Source organism: Sebastes fasciatus, chromosome 8 (genome assembly GCF_043250625.1).
Source record: "Sebastes fasciatus isolate fSebFas1 chromosome 8, fSebFas1.pri, whole genome shotgun sequence".
Taxonomy (NCBI): domain Eukaryota; kingdom Metazoa; phylum Chordata; class Actinopteri; order Perciformes; family Sebastidae; genus Sebastes; species Sebastes fasciatus.
The window spans coordinates 12,113,471-12,130,489 of NC_133802.1; the positions used below are offsets into that span (position 1 = coordinate 12,113,471).

General features: G+C 39.2%; 1 protein-coding gene and 1 pseudogene across 2 annotated transcripts; both read right to left on the reverse strand.

Moving 5' to 3' along the window:
- Window positions 1-4,949: 4,949 nt before the first annotated feature.
- On the reverse strand, window positions 4,950-6,431 carry LOC141771967 (transmembrane protein 198-like; annotated as a pseudogene).
- Window positions 6,432-12,383: 5,952 nt separating this feature from the next.
- LOC141772443 (thyrotropin-releasing hormone receptor) lies at window positions 12,384-15,995 on the reverse strand. Of its 2 annotated transcripts, XM_074643424.1 has the most exons (3): window positions 15,480-15,995; window positions 13,354-14,168; window positions 12,384-12,942 (listed from the first exon to the last, which is right to left on the reverse strand). In XM_074643424.1, the coding sequence occupies exons 2-3, from the start codon at window positions 14,128-14,130 to the stop codon at window positions 12,547-12,549; spliced, it is 1,173 nt and encodes a 390-aa protein (XP_074499525.1). In that variant the 5' UTR covers window positions 14,131-14,168; window positions 15,480-15,995; the 3' UTR covers window positions 12,384-12,546. The 2 variants fall into 2 exon arrangements, with proteins under 2 accessions (XP_074499525.1, XP_074499526.1); XM_074643425.1 differs by lacking the exon at window positions 15,480-15,995 and having other exon boundaries at window positions 13,354-14,429.
- Window positions 15,996-17,019: the final 1,024 nt, after the last annotated feature.

Consider the following 17,019-nt stretch of genomic DNA (forward strand, 5'->3'; position numbering starts at 1 on the left):
TTGAACTTGTCCCCTTGATTTTCAGGATTTACACAAGCCTGACGCAACAACAACACTTCATATAATTGTTTAATTTCATACAAATGTCAAAAGTGGGTCAAAGTTACTGTATTGTTGTTGCCTGATGAATGCGAAACAATTTAGAATTTGGAATTGAAAAAACATCTTCATCACTGTTTAAAATTATGTTGTTGTAGATTTGATGGGTGTGAAGCTTTATCAAAACGAAGCCATTAACAGGCAAATGAATGACTTATTTGCTTTCTATAACACATTGCATGTGTGTCATCTCAGCACATGTAGTTAGATGCCAGGAATTTGGGCTGCGACATGTAAATCATCCAACTTTTATTTATTCTCTCTGACCGGAACAATAAAACCTCCCTGCTTTAATGGTTCTTTAAGCCACTCAAGTGAAAAGCACATTTAATGTACAGACCTGAAATGGTCAGTTGTGATCAATACTTTCTGCTCTGCAATCAAAAATGTCATAAAGAATTGCACACAGAGACGTTTCATGAATCGATCAACCATACGTTTTCATATAGCAGGGAGCATCGATACTGTGTTGTAAATGCATTTATGTGTCCCTGCAGGGGAGGGTTTTTCTCTACTACACTCTCAGCCCCTAAATGGTTTTGTTTTTGTTTCTGATAAATAGAGAAATGTGATAAGATAAGCTATTTTATTTATGCGACAACTCGTTAACACAAATTTGTTTTAACGCCATTAATTTCTTTAATGCATTGACGCAACTTATGATTTTTGGGTACTAGCGAGCCAAAATAACACTCCAAACTTACACAAAATTTTGGCGAGGAATAACTGGCATGGCCATTTTCAAAGGGGTCCCTTGATCTCTGACCTCAAGATATGTGAACGAAAATGGGTTCAATGGGTACCGACGAGTCTCCCCTCTACAGACATGCCCACTTTATGATAATCATATGCAGTTTGGGGCAAGTCATAGTCAAGTCAGCACACTGACACACTGACAGCTGTTGTTGCCTGTTGGGCTGCAGTTTGCCATGTTATGATTTGAGCATATTTTTTATGCTAAATGCAGTACCTGTGAGGGTTTCTGGACAATATTTGTCATTGTTTTGTGTTGTTAATTGATTAATAAATATATACATACATTTGCATAAATCAGCATAATTGCTCACTCCCATGTTGATAAGAATATTAAATACTTGACAAATCTCCCTTTAAGGTACATTTGAACTTTAAAAATGATTAATGTGCAATTAATTTGCGATTAATCATGATTAACATTGGACAATCATGAGTTAATCGAGATTAAAAATTTTAATCAATTGACAGCCCTAATAGTTATCATTGTGATTTGCAAACAAGAATCTACAGCCACACTAGCCGCTCTGTGTGGCACAGCTGTAAGCTAAACGTTCACATCAGCATGCTAACATCCTCACATGACAATGCTAATATGCTGTTTAGCAGGTATAATGTTTAACATGTTCACCATCCTAGAATAGCGTGTTGCCAAGGTAATATTTGCTATTAGCAATAAACACAAAGAACAGTTGAGGCTGATGGGAATGTCATTAGCTTTACAGGTAATAACCAAATTTCATTTCACTCAAAATCACAAATGTCAACCTCATGGTGACGCCAGAGGAAAGGCCAGATGTTCACCAAAGTCAGCAGAATTCATTGTCCGGGGGGCATAAATATCTGTACAAAATGGTAATAGTAATCAATGTAACAATTGATGAAATATTTCAGTCTGAACCAAAGCGGTGAACCGACTGACCAACATTTCCATATAGAGCTGCTAGCGTGTCTAAAAATAAATCAAATAACTCCTCCACCATTTCTCACAAAGTACTTTTGTCAGTTTTTACTGAATCTCAACTTTTAAAACGCACGACTCGCCTTTGATCCACTGAAGCAGACAATAGATGTATGTGACTGATGAAAGGGATACGAGCTGGTGGTGTCTTTATTACGCTTCTCACAAGAAGAACGTAATTCTTCCAGACAGCTCCATTTCAGCGGCTCTCTCAACCTTAGTGCGGCTCGGTGTCCCTGCAGTTATGACGATCTCTGCTGTCATCATTAATCTGCTCCTTCCCCCCTTGACATTTGCTGTTGTGTTTGTGCCATAATTCAACCCTTGACTGGATGTGAGGTCTTTCAAGCTCTGCTGAAAACACATGTATGGCTCTGCTCATAAGCTTTATAGAAGGAGACTTAGTTTTATACCAGCCAAGTGTCTGTATGAATAAGAGTTTAGCTTATCTGCTTTACAGCCTACTGTAAAATACCAAGTGCATCTCATTCTTGGGTGTTTAAATGAGACTTCTGAACAAAGAAATATCCCAGTGGTCTTTATGCAACAAAGAAGTTTGATCTATAATCAATGAAATGCATCCTTGTCCAGATCAGTATGATCATCAGACCTAATGCCACTACAACTTTACATGGTCTGATATGACCAAGTAGCTTATGGTGTAACATTATGTCATTGTAAACCGGCACCAGCGAGCAGTTGAGAACCGCCACACACTGGATGCAGTGTGACGACTGAGCCACCAGAGGCCACCGGGGATTCAACACAAAACTGATCCTGCACAAAGAGTCAATATAAGAACAGCTCATTTATGTGAAGCCTGAATCACTTGTGTGAGGAATTTAAAGAATTATTATTATTTTTTTGGAGACAAAGTCTGCATGAAATCAAGAACGGAATAAATGTTTGCGTGATGTGATGATTTTTTCTTGTTTATATTATTATTTAGCTATTAACAAAACTAATAAGGCATCTACAGTATGTGATTCATAAGATATAGTATTCTATGGGTGGCACGGTGGTTAGCACTGTCGCCTCACAGCAAGAGGGCTGCAGTTTCAATCTTGGGGCCCTTCTGTGTGGAGTTTGCATGTTCTCTCCATGTTAGCGTGGGTTTTCTCCGGGTTCTCCGGTTTCCTCCCACAGTCCAAAGACATGCAGGTTAACTGTTGACTCTAAATGTCCCGTAGGTGTGAAAGTGAGCGTGAATGGTTGTCCTAAAATATCCTCCTAAAGCTTTCACAGCTGTCAGATCTAAAATTAACATAAATTCTTAAAATATATTAATCATTGTCGTTTTCAGAATTTACATATTTAACAACATTACTTATGCAGAGAATAATCAGTCAGACTATTAGAGGTACCATAAGAGGAGATTGTATCATTGGCATTTGAAGAAGAAGACGATATAATCAAGCGTGAATATGTGGATACTAGTTATATTCTCCACCATTAAACCTGAGCCAGAATAAGTGAAAACACGTGTGGGTGTGCAGGGCCTTTAAATAATGCTTGTAGCTTAAAGCAAGATTTTGTAAAAGATGAAATAACCCTTTCTCAATCTTAGAAAATGAAAAGATTAATTCACAAACAATAAAATGCACCATTGATCAGCTCAGTACACTCAATGGTTTTGCTACTACTTCTGTACTTGGTCTGGCATGACCAGTGACGGCTGATGCTAGCCATTGTTAGCAAACTGTAGATGGCTATAGCAGAGTAACTGACTCGTCTCTACTTTTGCACAATGTTTTTTTCTTTTTAGCATTTACCATTATCCTATAATTGCCATTTAAAGGTGCTCAATGCGAGATTGAGAGCATTTCTATTGTGTCTGCACGGTCCTTAACATGGTGACAGCTGAGCCGGCGGCTCGCAGCTAACGGTGCTAACAGCGCTAACAATGAAAACAACAGCAACAGTGCTGAAAGAGGTAAGAGTTTTGGGTGCTACCCTTCCGCAACGGCGCCTTCGGTCGAGACGGCGTTATCAGCTGTAACCGCTGTATGAGAGCAGTGCAGCGTGGCGGCAGTGGGGCACGCTCACATGCACGAACTTGCACTAAAAACATACGCGGCTGGCCCGGCTATGATAACAAAGCACAGAGAAGCTCCTATTACAGCACACACAGAGGGAGAGTGACTTCATTCTCTGCTCAGGTAGACATTACTCCTCTATATCTTTACATATCTTTACATAGCAAAATTGTGGTTTGCTGCTTTATTAATGCTCTGAATATCACATAGAGAGCCTTTAATTAGGCTATTGCTAGTTTTCTTTAACAGACATTTAGTTAAAGCTGAAGTAGGCGAGATTGTAGCAAATATGATTAAAAACAGTTATTTTTATAAAAAGGTCGCTATATCCCGATAGTAGTACATGAAACAGGTAACCTGAAAAAAATCATGTGCCTCTGTGTCCGCCGGTGTCCTCTAGCGCTCCTAATGGCATCTGCAAGATTTCACAGATTGGAGGAAAACAAGCAGTCAGAGCTGATCTGGGATCTGCTGTCCATCTGCTGTTTATGAGAGCACATTGTCAATCACTCGCAAAGATTTTTTAAAGCCTGAAAACAGAGCCATGTGGAGGTGCAGAAGTCTAGTTTTCTCTCAGAACACTTGAATAACAATATGCTGAAATGTTATTGAGGAATTTTTGCCAAATGATGCCAAAAATATACTGCCTACTGCAGGTTGTCAAGACATTCCAGAAACAGACTAGGCTAAAACCAAGCTGTCCTATTCCTGTCAAAACAGTGTTCTTTTTATTTATTGTCCAACATTCCCCATTTTTCTGATGTATATCCTCAATTTAATTGCATATTTTGGTATGATATCATTGTTTATAACCTTTGAATTTCAACTTCCAAAGAATTAGAACCCAATCTAATCTAGACACATGGTTCATAGTATTTGGAAACTAAAGAATTATCATGTCATCCTATGAAAGAAAACAACTCAACTGTGAAACACAAAGTGCCTGTGAGATAAACTGTTCAAAGGAAGTGATGATCATGAGTCTGATGACTGTGTATGTTGTGTTGTCATCAGGCGATGATCTCTGAGCATCTCAAATCAGTGCACATTGATGATTATCTGATTAAGTGGATTCAGTCAGTCGAAGAGGTTGTGTTTCCGCTCAAGTAAACATTTCAAAGGAATGTTTAATTATCAGCACAGGGTAATGGATTCCTCACATACAGTATATGCAGGTTACAGATATTTGATCCCGTGTTCCTTCAGACTGTAAAGACTGAGGGGAGGTGGCATTCAGAGGCACCATGGAGGCCGTCTCAGAGTCAATTAGAGTAAGTGTAATGGTGCTGATGCTGCTGGTTCCCGTCTGGCGTTCCTGGAGGCTCTGGAGATAACTCTGAAATGAAGACAGGAGAAAGACACATTGTTATTGTACTGACCACTGACTGTCATTTTACATGATGAGGAATTGAGAACATTAATTGTAAGGGCTGGGCTTGGCCTCTGAAGAAGTGAAAGCTGAATGATTAATTTTAGTCTCAGCCACTGACCGGCGCCAGGATGTCACCAGTGTAGCGTTTCAGCAGTGAAGGCCTGCGTTGACAGTGTGGCTGAGGTCTTCTCCTTGACTCTCTATATCTGTGCTTTTTTAAAAAATTTTGTGCAGCTGGGAAGCATCTAAAGGGTAGTAAAAAATAAAGGAAATCATGAGTATTTGACATCACAGTAGGAGGTTTTGAACTTATTTAACACAAAAACAGCCTGAGCTTGAATGGATCAGTAAGTGCAGGTTGAATTTAACTCACCTTACGTGTGTGATAGCCCACTCCTTTGGCAGTAAACCTTGCACCAACACACCTATCAGAAATGCCATGATCGCCCAATTAAGCCAGCAGAGTGGACGTGGGGCGACTTCACAAAGCATATTTTACACCTGATCTGGCAGCGTAAACGTCTCCCCCGGTTAATCCACACACAGCATCACAGTTGTGGCTCCAGACACAGACGTGTAGATGATGGTGAGCAGTTTCTGCCACTGAAGTGTGAAGAGAGCAGTAAAGATACTGGCAGCCAGTTCAGCAGTGAGAGGCACCCACACTGGATAACACACTAGAAACTGTCCAATGACCACCTGGATGGCGAGAGAGACTTCCCAGCTGCAGGCCGCTGAGGGGAGTACTAACGTAGACACTGGCATGCGGTCATCAGCCTGCATAGCACACCCACACCCAGAAACCAAATTTGGTGGACCTGGCTACATGTCAAGGTCCCCGAAATCCTGCACAAAGGTCAAAAGGTCACCAGGTTCCCTTGTGTATTTTTTATCAATTTTCAAATGGTCATATTTGTCTAAAAGATGAAAAATATTGGGAACAAAGAGCACTGGCAGACTAAATATGTCTGCATTTTATTGCCATATTGGAAAAGGAAAACGATTTTTTTCACCTGATAATGACCAAATTGTTTCATGACTCTTCACTTCATCACTTACTATTTTAAAGTAAATTCAGATTTGTCATTTGTCAAAGATATTATTAAAACCACTGAACTGGAGAAAACAAATACACATAAGAAATAGGTCTACATAAACAGCCCATGATGAACCATTCAAATCAAATCAAATCCTTATATGGCTACCACATTTTGGTCATAAATACAGTAACACTACCGCTAATGTGTAACGCAATTTCAGAAAATACAGTAAGTTATTGTAAATGACATATAACATTTGCTATATACCCATAATGCAAATATGCAAATTACAGTAGCTAACTGTAAATATGTTGTATGGTAGGTTTATTGGTCATTTTGTTATATTTAACTGTAAATATTACAGCAAAGGCTAACAGTGTATGTATACACAGATTCAAGCGAGTGGTTCCCAACAATTGTGGCTTGTATACTTGCAATCCCTCATCACATAGCAGAAATATATGTTGTCTGCTTTCGTGACCTCTCAGATTTATCTTTAGATCTCCGGAGGGTTCCTGACCCGCAGGGTGAGAAACACTGCTGTAAACAACATCTACACCACAACTGACCATTAACTGATAACATATTACGCTGCAGCACTGGTAAACACTCTTTCTTGTCGTGATTTAGTTTTTTGAATTGTATTAATAAAATGTAAATTGTCATTAGTTGTCAAATGTTTATACGTGTTTTGGGGGGGTCATATATGATATTTTTGTAACTATCAGACAAAGAATGAGACCAAGCTCACTCCGGCTTTTCACATTTTAAAGGAATATTCAGTAAAAAAAAACAAAAAAACCCAATAAATAATAAAAAATGTTAATTACACTAATTACGCATATTCAACAGATTAACACCTACTTCTACATTAACTTTTGCTTTGAGAGTACAGGAAAGATATTAGATATGCTAAAAAAAAATCAACTGCTTCCCTTCATTTTAACAAAGTCGTGCTCCCTGCATTACGTAGTTTCAGTGAAGGAGCCTTTAGATTAGACCGATTCATTCAAACACGTGAGGATTAATGGACAAGAAACAATAAAGTCTCTGCATGCTGCGTAATGGGCTTCCTGAAACAACTCAAAGACTCTGGCTGCCCTTTGATTGTGTTGATACTAATAAGACAGGAGCTCTCGCAGATGCAGCGGATAAATGATTCATTCTCACAGAAGAACTGCTCTTTTTGTTCTCTATTAACAAAACAGGATTAAAATACATTAGCTGTTACTCATCGTATGATTTATTCATGATCTTTAAATAAAGCTCAGTGTGAAGTAGCTGCTTTTTGAGATTCATCTGTGATACACGTTCAGCAGTAATTAGAAAAAAAAACATGATTTCAGATATCTGATTCCCTGCTGTTTGTGCTGGCAAGTCTTTTCACTGCAAGCTTTGGGGAAAATAACCCCCAAAAAAATCTTTGATTGTCACTCTGAACTGTTTATGAATCGTTGAATTATTATTGTGGCATGAAGGGGAACACTGTCAGACATCACCTTGCTGGTTATTTTCTGCAGGAGACGGAATAAATCTGCGATCTGACAAGTCCCTGTTTAGAAGTGCCATTACCAAGCAGAGCTTGCTGTCAAACAACATGACTAAATGGGACAACCTTTCACTATCTGTCAAAGTTGTTGCTTTAAAAGAAGTTGTATCTCTGCAGAAAAGTGGCCGGCATTATCACATCTTTAGTGTCCGTCTGGACATTTGAGTTTGGGTTTCTGCCAAAACTGATGCACCAAGCAAAGGAAGGTGTGACTTTAAATGTCTGGAAAAAGTTAAGTTTTCAGGAAGTTTTCTGATGTAAGTCTGCAGAAAAGGTATTGAATTTTGGACAAAATGTAGGACTGACATAGAAATCAGTAAAGAATAATACTCAGCAAGCACAAACAGGCCTTCGGTTCTTCTATCTGACATACAACCAAACAAAACAAGACCCCCTAAAACACAATATATTATTGATCTATATTGTCACATCTAAGAGCTGAAAAGAAAAAATGCATAAATGGCTGCTGGAGCCACTCAAAGCAACATTTTTGCTGTAGGTCTCTGTGTATTTCTGCCTTCACTATACTATTTCTTCCTCCAGACCTTTGTGGCCTCTCATTCATCATAAAAAACTCCTTATATGGAATTTATCAGCACAATACAGCCTGCACAACATCCAGAGGGACTTAAATGCTTCATAGAATACTCTCAACGTGACAGAAAACATGGCTCCCGCGTTAGAAAACACGGTAACCTCACTCTACAGGTGCCAAAAGGTCTTAATGAGTATACTTTTTATAGTTTAGAGCTGCAACAGGAAAATGGACAAACAAGCAAACAAAGGTGTGATGTGTTCAAACAGGCTAATAAATGCAAATCAAAACAAAAGAGAAGTACAAGTGTGTCCTTGAAATCCATCTGTTATCCTCGATTCAGGAGTGCTAGAGCTAGTTCCAATTCAGTTTATGTAAATCTACATTTTCTAAAGGAAATACTGCATGAATACCGTCAATATTGATTTTAATTCGGCACACACAACGCTCATGAATAAAGAGAATGTATGCATTTATTAGGGTTGTAAAATGATTCGTTAATCCACATGAAACTACAAAGGCTCTTTACAAAACATGTTAAAAACACAAGACCAAACAATATACAGAATAGATACATATATTAAAGAGAGGTGAAAGGGATTTATACATGGGTCTGGAGAGTTGGCTGTGTTGAGATGCAGAGACATGCAGCGATGATGAAAACGACAGCAATACAACGACAGAGACAGCTAACTTGTTGGCAACAATTAACATCACAACATTTTTCGCTGTCAGATTTGTTGCCCGTCAAAAAGACAACTTTAAAGACAGCTTCATTTTCATTCTCGGACTTGGCCGATGTTTTTAATTGGAACTGATTTGTTAATCAGAGCCATCCATGGTTACTAGGCTACCTCCTGCCTCCCAGAAAGGCAGACTGGAAATCTAATGATACAAACTTTTCCAAAAAAACGCACAGTTCCTCTGGAATCAGAAATAATCTCAGTGGATGGGCCGAGGGATTGTCTTCATTTAGTTTTTCAATTTCAATGACTAAAAGAGGAGTTTTGTTAGTATATGAAGAAAAACATTCTTGCTACTGAGACTTAAAGACTTTTGGTGCCTTCAAATGAAACTCTTGATGAACACTGCTGCTAAGCAACGGCAATATTAATGTTACTGTCGGCGTCTAGAAGCCACAGAGACTAACAATTTAGCAAGCTAGTGGGTAACATAATGCAGGAAATGCAAAGTAATGACAGAGGAAAAAGATGAGGCCGTTGGGAATATCAACGTTTTCCTCAGACCTATTATAAAATTACGAAGAAAAACAATAAAATCACAATTTATTCACTTATAATGCACCGGAAAAAATAACTTCCATGGCCTCCGCCATTTCTGACAACAACAAACACGTCACAACTCGTGAACACTTTCAGAAACGTTCCACTTACGAGGGAGTGAATACGACAAGAGTGTAAGTAAACACTACCACAGCAAACACGACCCCTTTTGAAGGCACCATTAACACTAAAAGCACTGCATACCCATACAGGTGTTCTCAATTACTCTGGCTAATTACACCTCCAGTGAAATTAGATGGAGCTATTCTGGGAATAGACCATTTTCACAGCAGACATTTTGGCTTGTCAAAGGCAGGAAAAGTAGCCTACAGGTGTAAATAATCACATTAACAATGCATGTCCATGCAGTGTCCGAGCAAGCCATGTCAGTTTGTGAGCATGCACATTACCAGAGCTGGCTCACCTAAATGGCATGCAGCCGTCATTAATGTTATTAATTCCACCTGTGCTTTTCCTGCTTTCGCAAGTCAAAATATCTGCCGTAAAAATTGGGTCTATTACACAATATCGCCAAACAACGTCCTCATTCCTGTCATAACACATGTAACAAACAGAAGAGTGAAGGACATGCCAATCAAGCTCAGTCTGTACACGCCCACACAGGACTGAGAGCACATCTTATCAGGTAACAAGTGAAAACACATGTGCAGGTGGAGCATGGCTGTAGAGGCTTTAAATTAAGTAGTTAAATTATGTACCCTAGGTATTCCAAATTAAAACCATGTCATCCTAAAGCTCTCAATAGACTGCTCCAGTGATGATGTATTTTTGTAGGCCAACCAGGAAGTTAGCATCACACTGGTTCCTTTGTCAAAAAGCCAATGGGATTTTTCCATTGGGTTTTGGATTATTGCAAAAAATAAGCTCACATGTTTATGATAATTACACGTTTCCTTCAGCAAGATAATCTTCACAAATTACTGACTTTTATGATTTTTGATGTGTAAATGCAATCGCCAGAAGTAAAAAGCTAATGTTAGGCTGTAGAGCAACTACGCCACAGTCGCATGAGCGTGAGTATACACAACAAGACTTGAGTCCTGTCGACGGATGAGTCGATGTGATGACGTTTAGTAGTTTCATTTAGCCACTTGTTAGCAACCGCCTTGACACATAAAGGCTTCAAAGTTCATGAGTGGGGTATTTATTGATGTATTTTATGTCGTAGAACAAAAAGTTAAAATCTCTTAAGCTTGTGTTAACCACAGATCTTCAGGCATCTAACTAAAAACCCATCCAAAAAAACCATGACTTCCAGACCAGGGAACCAGAAGTGCTAAAGTGCTAACTCATTTCTGGGTTTTAGGACTCATTCCTGTAGCACTCTATAGAAGCTGGTTATAGCTATCCTGTTGACCTATATAAGGATCATGATGCTTATAAATGAATAGCCTAAATAAGACTAACAGTCTACAGCCATGCTAGCTGCTCTGTGAGGCTGTAGCTACTTAAGGACGGCAATACTTTGAGCTAAATGCTAACCTCAGCGTGCTAACATGCTCACAATGACAACACTAACATGCCGATGTTTAGCAGGCATAAAGTGTACCATGTTCACCATTTTAGTTTAGCATGTTGGCATCCTAACATTTGCTAATTGGCACTAAACACAAAGTAAAGCTGAAGCTGATGGGGGATGTGATTAGTTTTGCAGATATTCTGTGATAAACCAAGCATTGGACAAATTAAGCGCTTGATAAAAAGTTATGGGACAGTGATTCCAATTCATCAAGAGAGGAACATGAATGTCTGAACCAAATTTTATGGCAATCCAGCCAATAGTTGTTGAGACATTTCATTTTACCTTCATTACATTTCACTCAAAAAACACAAATGTCAACCTCATGGTGGCGCTACAGGAAAAGTCAGATTACCAGGATACCAAAATCAGGATTAATCATCTGGGAACCATGAATATCAGTCCTACAATCCAACAGTTAGTGAAGTATTTCCAGTATTTCAAGTTGTGCTGCTAGCGTGGTTAAAAAATATTATGGCCATTTATATTCTGATTAATATTTTAATTATTTATTCATAGAAATATGGTTCTTCAGCTCTGCCTTAATGACGTTCATCAATTAAACTTTTTTGATTAAATAACCTACAAAAATAATTTGGTAGATGTAGGTATGTGATATGATGCACAAATGGTCACAGTCAGAAACATACAGCACAGTTAAAACTCTCTCTCTCTGTTGTTGTTGTCTGTACTGTTAATTTTGTCGTGTTGTAATAGGTTAAATGTATAAATATGTGTTAATTAAAAAAGAAAAATCTATACTGAGTATTCATCAGTGCTGTTGAAGAGTGTGGTATCTGAGTACACTCCAGCCTGAGAGTGTAACCATGAGAAGCACAAGTGCTGTTATCAAGAGACACATTATGCTGATAATTTGATTAGTTCAGTGTTGCACATAATGTGTACCGCTACTAGTCAAAACTAGTTAACATAACTGACATTGTCTCAAGGCAAAATTCAAATCATGCGCCTACAGCATTCGTGTCCCATGTCACATAAAATGTCCATCTTTACCCATTATTTTTTTTAAACCTTTTTTTTATGTGCACTAAAATGGTGAGTATAATATTTCCAAAACATTTCAAAGAACCACACATTTTTGTGTAATGGTCACGCACATGATGACGCACATTATGACGCACATTATATCCCACTAAGCAGTGTGAAGTACACTAAAGCCTGGTCTCACATACTGTGTTTACAACACGATACTAGTGCAAAAATTCCACATGTCACTGCAAACAAGAACAATATCTACAGACCTCAGAAGCAATACATATTTTTTTATAACAGGTGGAAATAACAACAATCTCAAACATTAAAATGAAAGATTTTCCCAAATAATTTCCTAATCCTAATGAAGCCAGCAAACTCATCATTAAGAAATGCTGAAAGTGCTTGCTTCATCATCCGTTTCAGTGCCCCTCTTGTTGGCTTGACTCACTTCCTCCTGCTCCGTGACCAACTCGTTGCTCTCATGGGACGAATCCTTCATCACGCTGTAATACATCGGCACATTGTACTCTGCCGCCTTCTCCTTGTGCCGCCAGTCGCACTTGCAGAGCTTTTTGAACGCTACGCGAAACTTCTGAGACATGAGGTTGTAAATGATGGGGTTGATGGCACTGTTGGTGTAGATGCACATACGGCAGAAGAGCAGGAACCAGGTGTTATGGTAAGGTGGGTCGATGAAGGAGTTGACCACCACCAGTGTTCGGTAGGGCATCCAGAGCAAGGCGAAGAGGACGACCACCACAGCCAGCATCTTTGTTATCTGTTGATGCAGAGAAAGAGGCAGAGGAGCAAGGAAACAAGGAACAAGACAGATGTAAATATGTGGCAATAATTAAGAGGAGTTCATTCCCAGGGCGCCAAATACTGAGGTCAGTATGAAACACACAGGGCGTTCCATTTACTAAAATGTAAACCCATCAGCGGCAACAGTAAACGCACTGAGAAAGTGTGCCAGGAGTGACTGTGGTGAGGTATAATGATTTTGACCATGATGAAAAATTATACACTTGAGGGAACAATCAAGATTTGGGAAATTCTGACCCAAATGATATTTTTCACATCTACCACATTTACATTGATGTCTGGCTAAAACAGAGACTTAATCAGAAATGATTGATAAGATTGCAATACTTTCTTATAAAGGTGGATTATTCTCTAAACTCTGATTCACCTGTTTCCTTGTGAAGACTGCACCCTTGTTTGGCTTGTTGGTGCTGCTGGAGCGACCCTGGTGAACCGACCCTCCTCCGACTCTGTCGTTCAGATGCGAGGTTAGAGGGCTCATGAACAAAATCCTGGCGATGAGCCCGTACAGCACAGTGGCCACGATGAGGGGGATCACATAGAACAAAGTGAAGTCCAGGAAATAGATCGGCATGTAGAAGCTCCTGGAGACGCGGTAGCCACAAGTGACGACTACTCCGTTGGTGTAGACGGTTTCATCTGTGTCCACTAAGAAGAACCACATAATGCAGTAGAGCGAGGTGAAGATCCAGACGGCAGCTATGATCCTCTTGGCCCTGGAAACGGTGCATATGAATTGTGCCTTTATGGAGTGACAAATAGCGATGTATCGCTCGATGGTGAAGGCTGTGATGGAGCAGGATGAAACGTTGATGCCCAGGTACTGAAGATAGGTTATACACAAGCATCCCGTGTATCCATATATCCAGAAGGATACAACGTCAGAGATATTAGGCAGCCCTGCAGCCAGGAGCACGATGAGGTCTGCGACAGCCAGACTGACGAGGTAGCAGTTAGTCGGGGTCACCATGTGTTTGGTGCGCAGCACCACCAGCACCACCATGATGTTCCCAGCAATCCCAACTACACAGATGAGCATTGTCAAAAATATTGTTATGACCTGCTCTTCAACAGGGTTCAGAGGTATTTCAGTCAGATTTACAACCTGAGTGACATCCTGAAAGATGGTTGTGTTGTTCTCCATTGTCTTCAGTTGATCTCCAGAGGCACAAAACAAGAATCCTTAAGACAGACACAGGGAGAAACAGTAAATAGGGACAGCAAAAAAGCTCTAAAAACATACTTAAGGTTACACTACCAGCAACTAGCTGGTGAACATATAGCTTAGTGGAGCATTTAGCAGCTAAAGAGCCAGATATTTCCCTCCAGAGATGGTAGAGACCAAAAACAGAGCTAAGAGACAGTGAATATTGGACTTAATTCATCAGGTGGACAGAAACAAGACTTTAATGTCAAATTCACACCAGGTTGCATTTTTCTGCGGCCAGGAGGTGTTCATGGGTTTCAAGCAGGAAGAAATTCTTTGTAACAATAGGTCAACATGTTACAGGAGTCACAGGATCTGTTTATTGATTTGATGCAGATCGTCTGTGGACGCACTTCGCCGTTAAAAATGAAACTTTTCCCAACTTTTAGTTTGGCCGCACTTCACCGAAGAACCAAATGGCCGCAGCTTGCTGAGCTCCGGAGCGGTCGCCGCAGCTTTTCATAGACATTGCATAGCAGCTTGTTGGTGTGAATTTGGCGTAAATGAATGACAATGTCGTTCCGTAACAGCTTAATGTGTAAATAAGCAACTGTTTGCTAACAAATTCACCATATCAACTCAAAAGTTTATAATTTTTGTGTTCACAGCTTGTTTCCGCTGTCCCCAAGTGGCAAAAAAAAATCAGTTATTGCAGGTTTAATATATTAATGAAATTACAGGAATCCGCAATTTCCAACCTTGTGGCAAATATAACAAAATTATGAATATTCCAGCCACTCTTTAATCCAGAACAAAGAGCTACTAAATGAAAGGTCAAACTGGAATCTTAATAAAGGTCATCATTATATTTAACCTTCTGTTATGATGCAGAATAAAGAGAAGGTGGTGGTGGGGAGAGCATTTAATCACTAACAACTATAAAGATGTGTATTCTGTTTTTTTATAACTGACATATTATTCCTATAGCTGATTGACTGTGAAGGGAAATGTTAAGCCCTTGGTGTCCTCTGTGGATGATAAAGTGCACCTTAATGACCCATTGTGCACACTAAAGCCATAATGTGCGACTATTTGATCATTAAAAAAAAGAAGAAAAGAATAAAAAAATAAATACGGTTCCCCTACTCTTTAGCCTACAGAAAAGTCAGACTACCCTCCCTACAGCAAAAATAATCAAATACATATCCATCCTCCTTTACATCCCCTTAACCAAGGAAACAAAGCAGAAATAAATTGCTAAAACATTCACAGTTGCCAGGAAAATAAAAATTTGGGATAGTACATACATATATAGCAAATATTTTTAAGAGAAGTTGGCAGCTTACCATCATTTGCAGAAGACAGCTCTCACTCAGCACTCAGGTGCATCAACCAAGAAACAATGAATGAGTATTCTTTCTCCAGAGTCGCTCTACTCGTCCACATACGTCTCCCTCTTTCTCTCTCTCCTGCTCTTCCTCCCTATGCTTCCCAGTGCACCCCTCCCTCTCTTTCACATCACACACCATTACATCCACACTGCAACACACTGCCATGTACAGCCACCAACTTAAAAATCAATTCCACCTTCCCACGTCATGTCAATGACCAAGGCTGTGACCATAAACCCTGTAATTATTGAAAGAGCAGAGGAGCTAGCCTGCAATTCAGCACAGTGATTGGCCATTGAATAGAAATGGCACTAATTACGAAGTAGACCTTTTTTTAGCCGCTAGCAGATATAATTTAGTTAACACTTCATTATCCTTGAAAAGGCAAATTTACACTTTTGGGATCTCTGGTTCAGGAGTGTAGAATTCAAAAAGTATCAGGAACACGCACTATAAGATTAAGAGTTTTGTTATTCCTGTGATGCTTCCACAGCCTCTGGCACTCTGCTTGTGTGGTAGATACTGATACTGTTAAAACCTGCTCCTAGCTGAAAACATTAAGTAACATCAAAACCGATCATCCACAAAAAAAATTCTCAGAGCTATGAAAATAGATTCCAACAAACCACTCTGAGCTCGAAAAGCTCTTTAAAGCTCTTACTGTGGACAGGACTGAAAGTATGAATGCTAATGCATGGCAGATGCTTGCATTTTCATTATTTCAAAGAGTTTTCAGTGAGCAGAGCGCTCAGTCCGCCAGACTTCCTCTAATGAATAGATAACAGCTTCACAGAAGACGAGAAAAAAAAATCCTGCTGTGAGTTTCTGTCCAGGTAATTATTTGATTGAACCGCTGCATGCTAAGAAGTCCATCCATAAGTCAATCCTATACTGTGTCTGAATAAATGGTATGACTAGTGTGTTCGTCTTCATGCTGTGAATCGAAAAAAAATTTATTTTAAGTTCCAGTTGAGATCCCAATGTTTCCAGAGGTACCAAACATAGTTTTAGGGTAATATATATGAAGTGAAAGATATCTAGAATAGTTTTAATATTACACTCAGTGTAAACATAATATACTGTAGCTTCAATGAAGAGCTGGAACAAGCTGATACCAAGTATGTACAGTGTTATATTGGTCAAATAGTGTAAAAGTTGATTTTGTCCAACCTTAAAGCTACTAAAAGAGAAAGAAAACGTGAAGATTGGATGTTAAGAACTACATTTTATTCACATTTTAACCCTCTGAGACCCACAATAGACCTGTTTTTTGTCTTTTTTTAAGGGGAACAGGGTTTTTTTAGGGGGAGATAGCAGGTCAACAGTAGAGGTCTCATAGAAGTGATGTACATCATCTGAAAGCTGCAGGAACCTGAAGATTAATTTGAGATGCAGCTCAGCACTGTGTGTCAAGTTGTTCTAGTCATAAATCAAAAATAAACATGAATTAATTAATTCACTCAAAAAAGTGTATAAGTGTTTAGAGCATGATGAT

What these genes read in the sequence shown, in the direction of transcription:
- LOC141772443 (XM_074643424.1), bottom strand. Translation starts at nt 14,130, where the DNA reads ATGGAGAACAACACAACCATCTTTCAGGATGTCACTCAGGTTGTAAAT. An exon ending in CAGTCTTCACAAGGAAACAG is followed by an intron (nt 12,943 to 13,353) that starts GTGAATCAGAGT and finishes CTGCATCAACAG; the next exon opens with ATAACAAAGATGCTGGCTGT.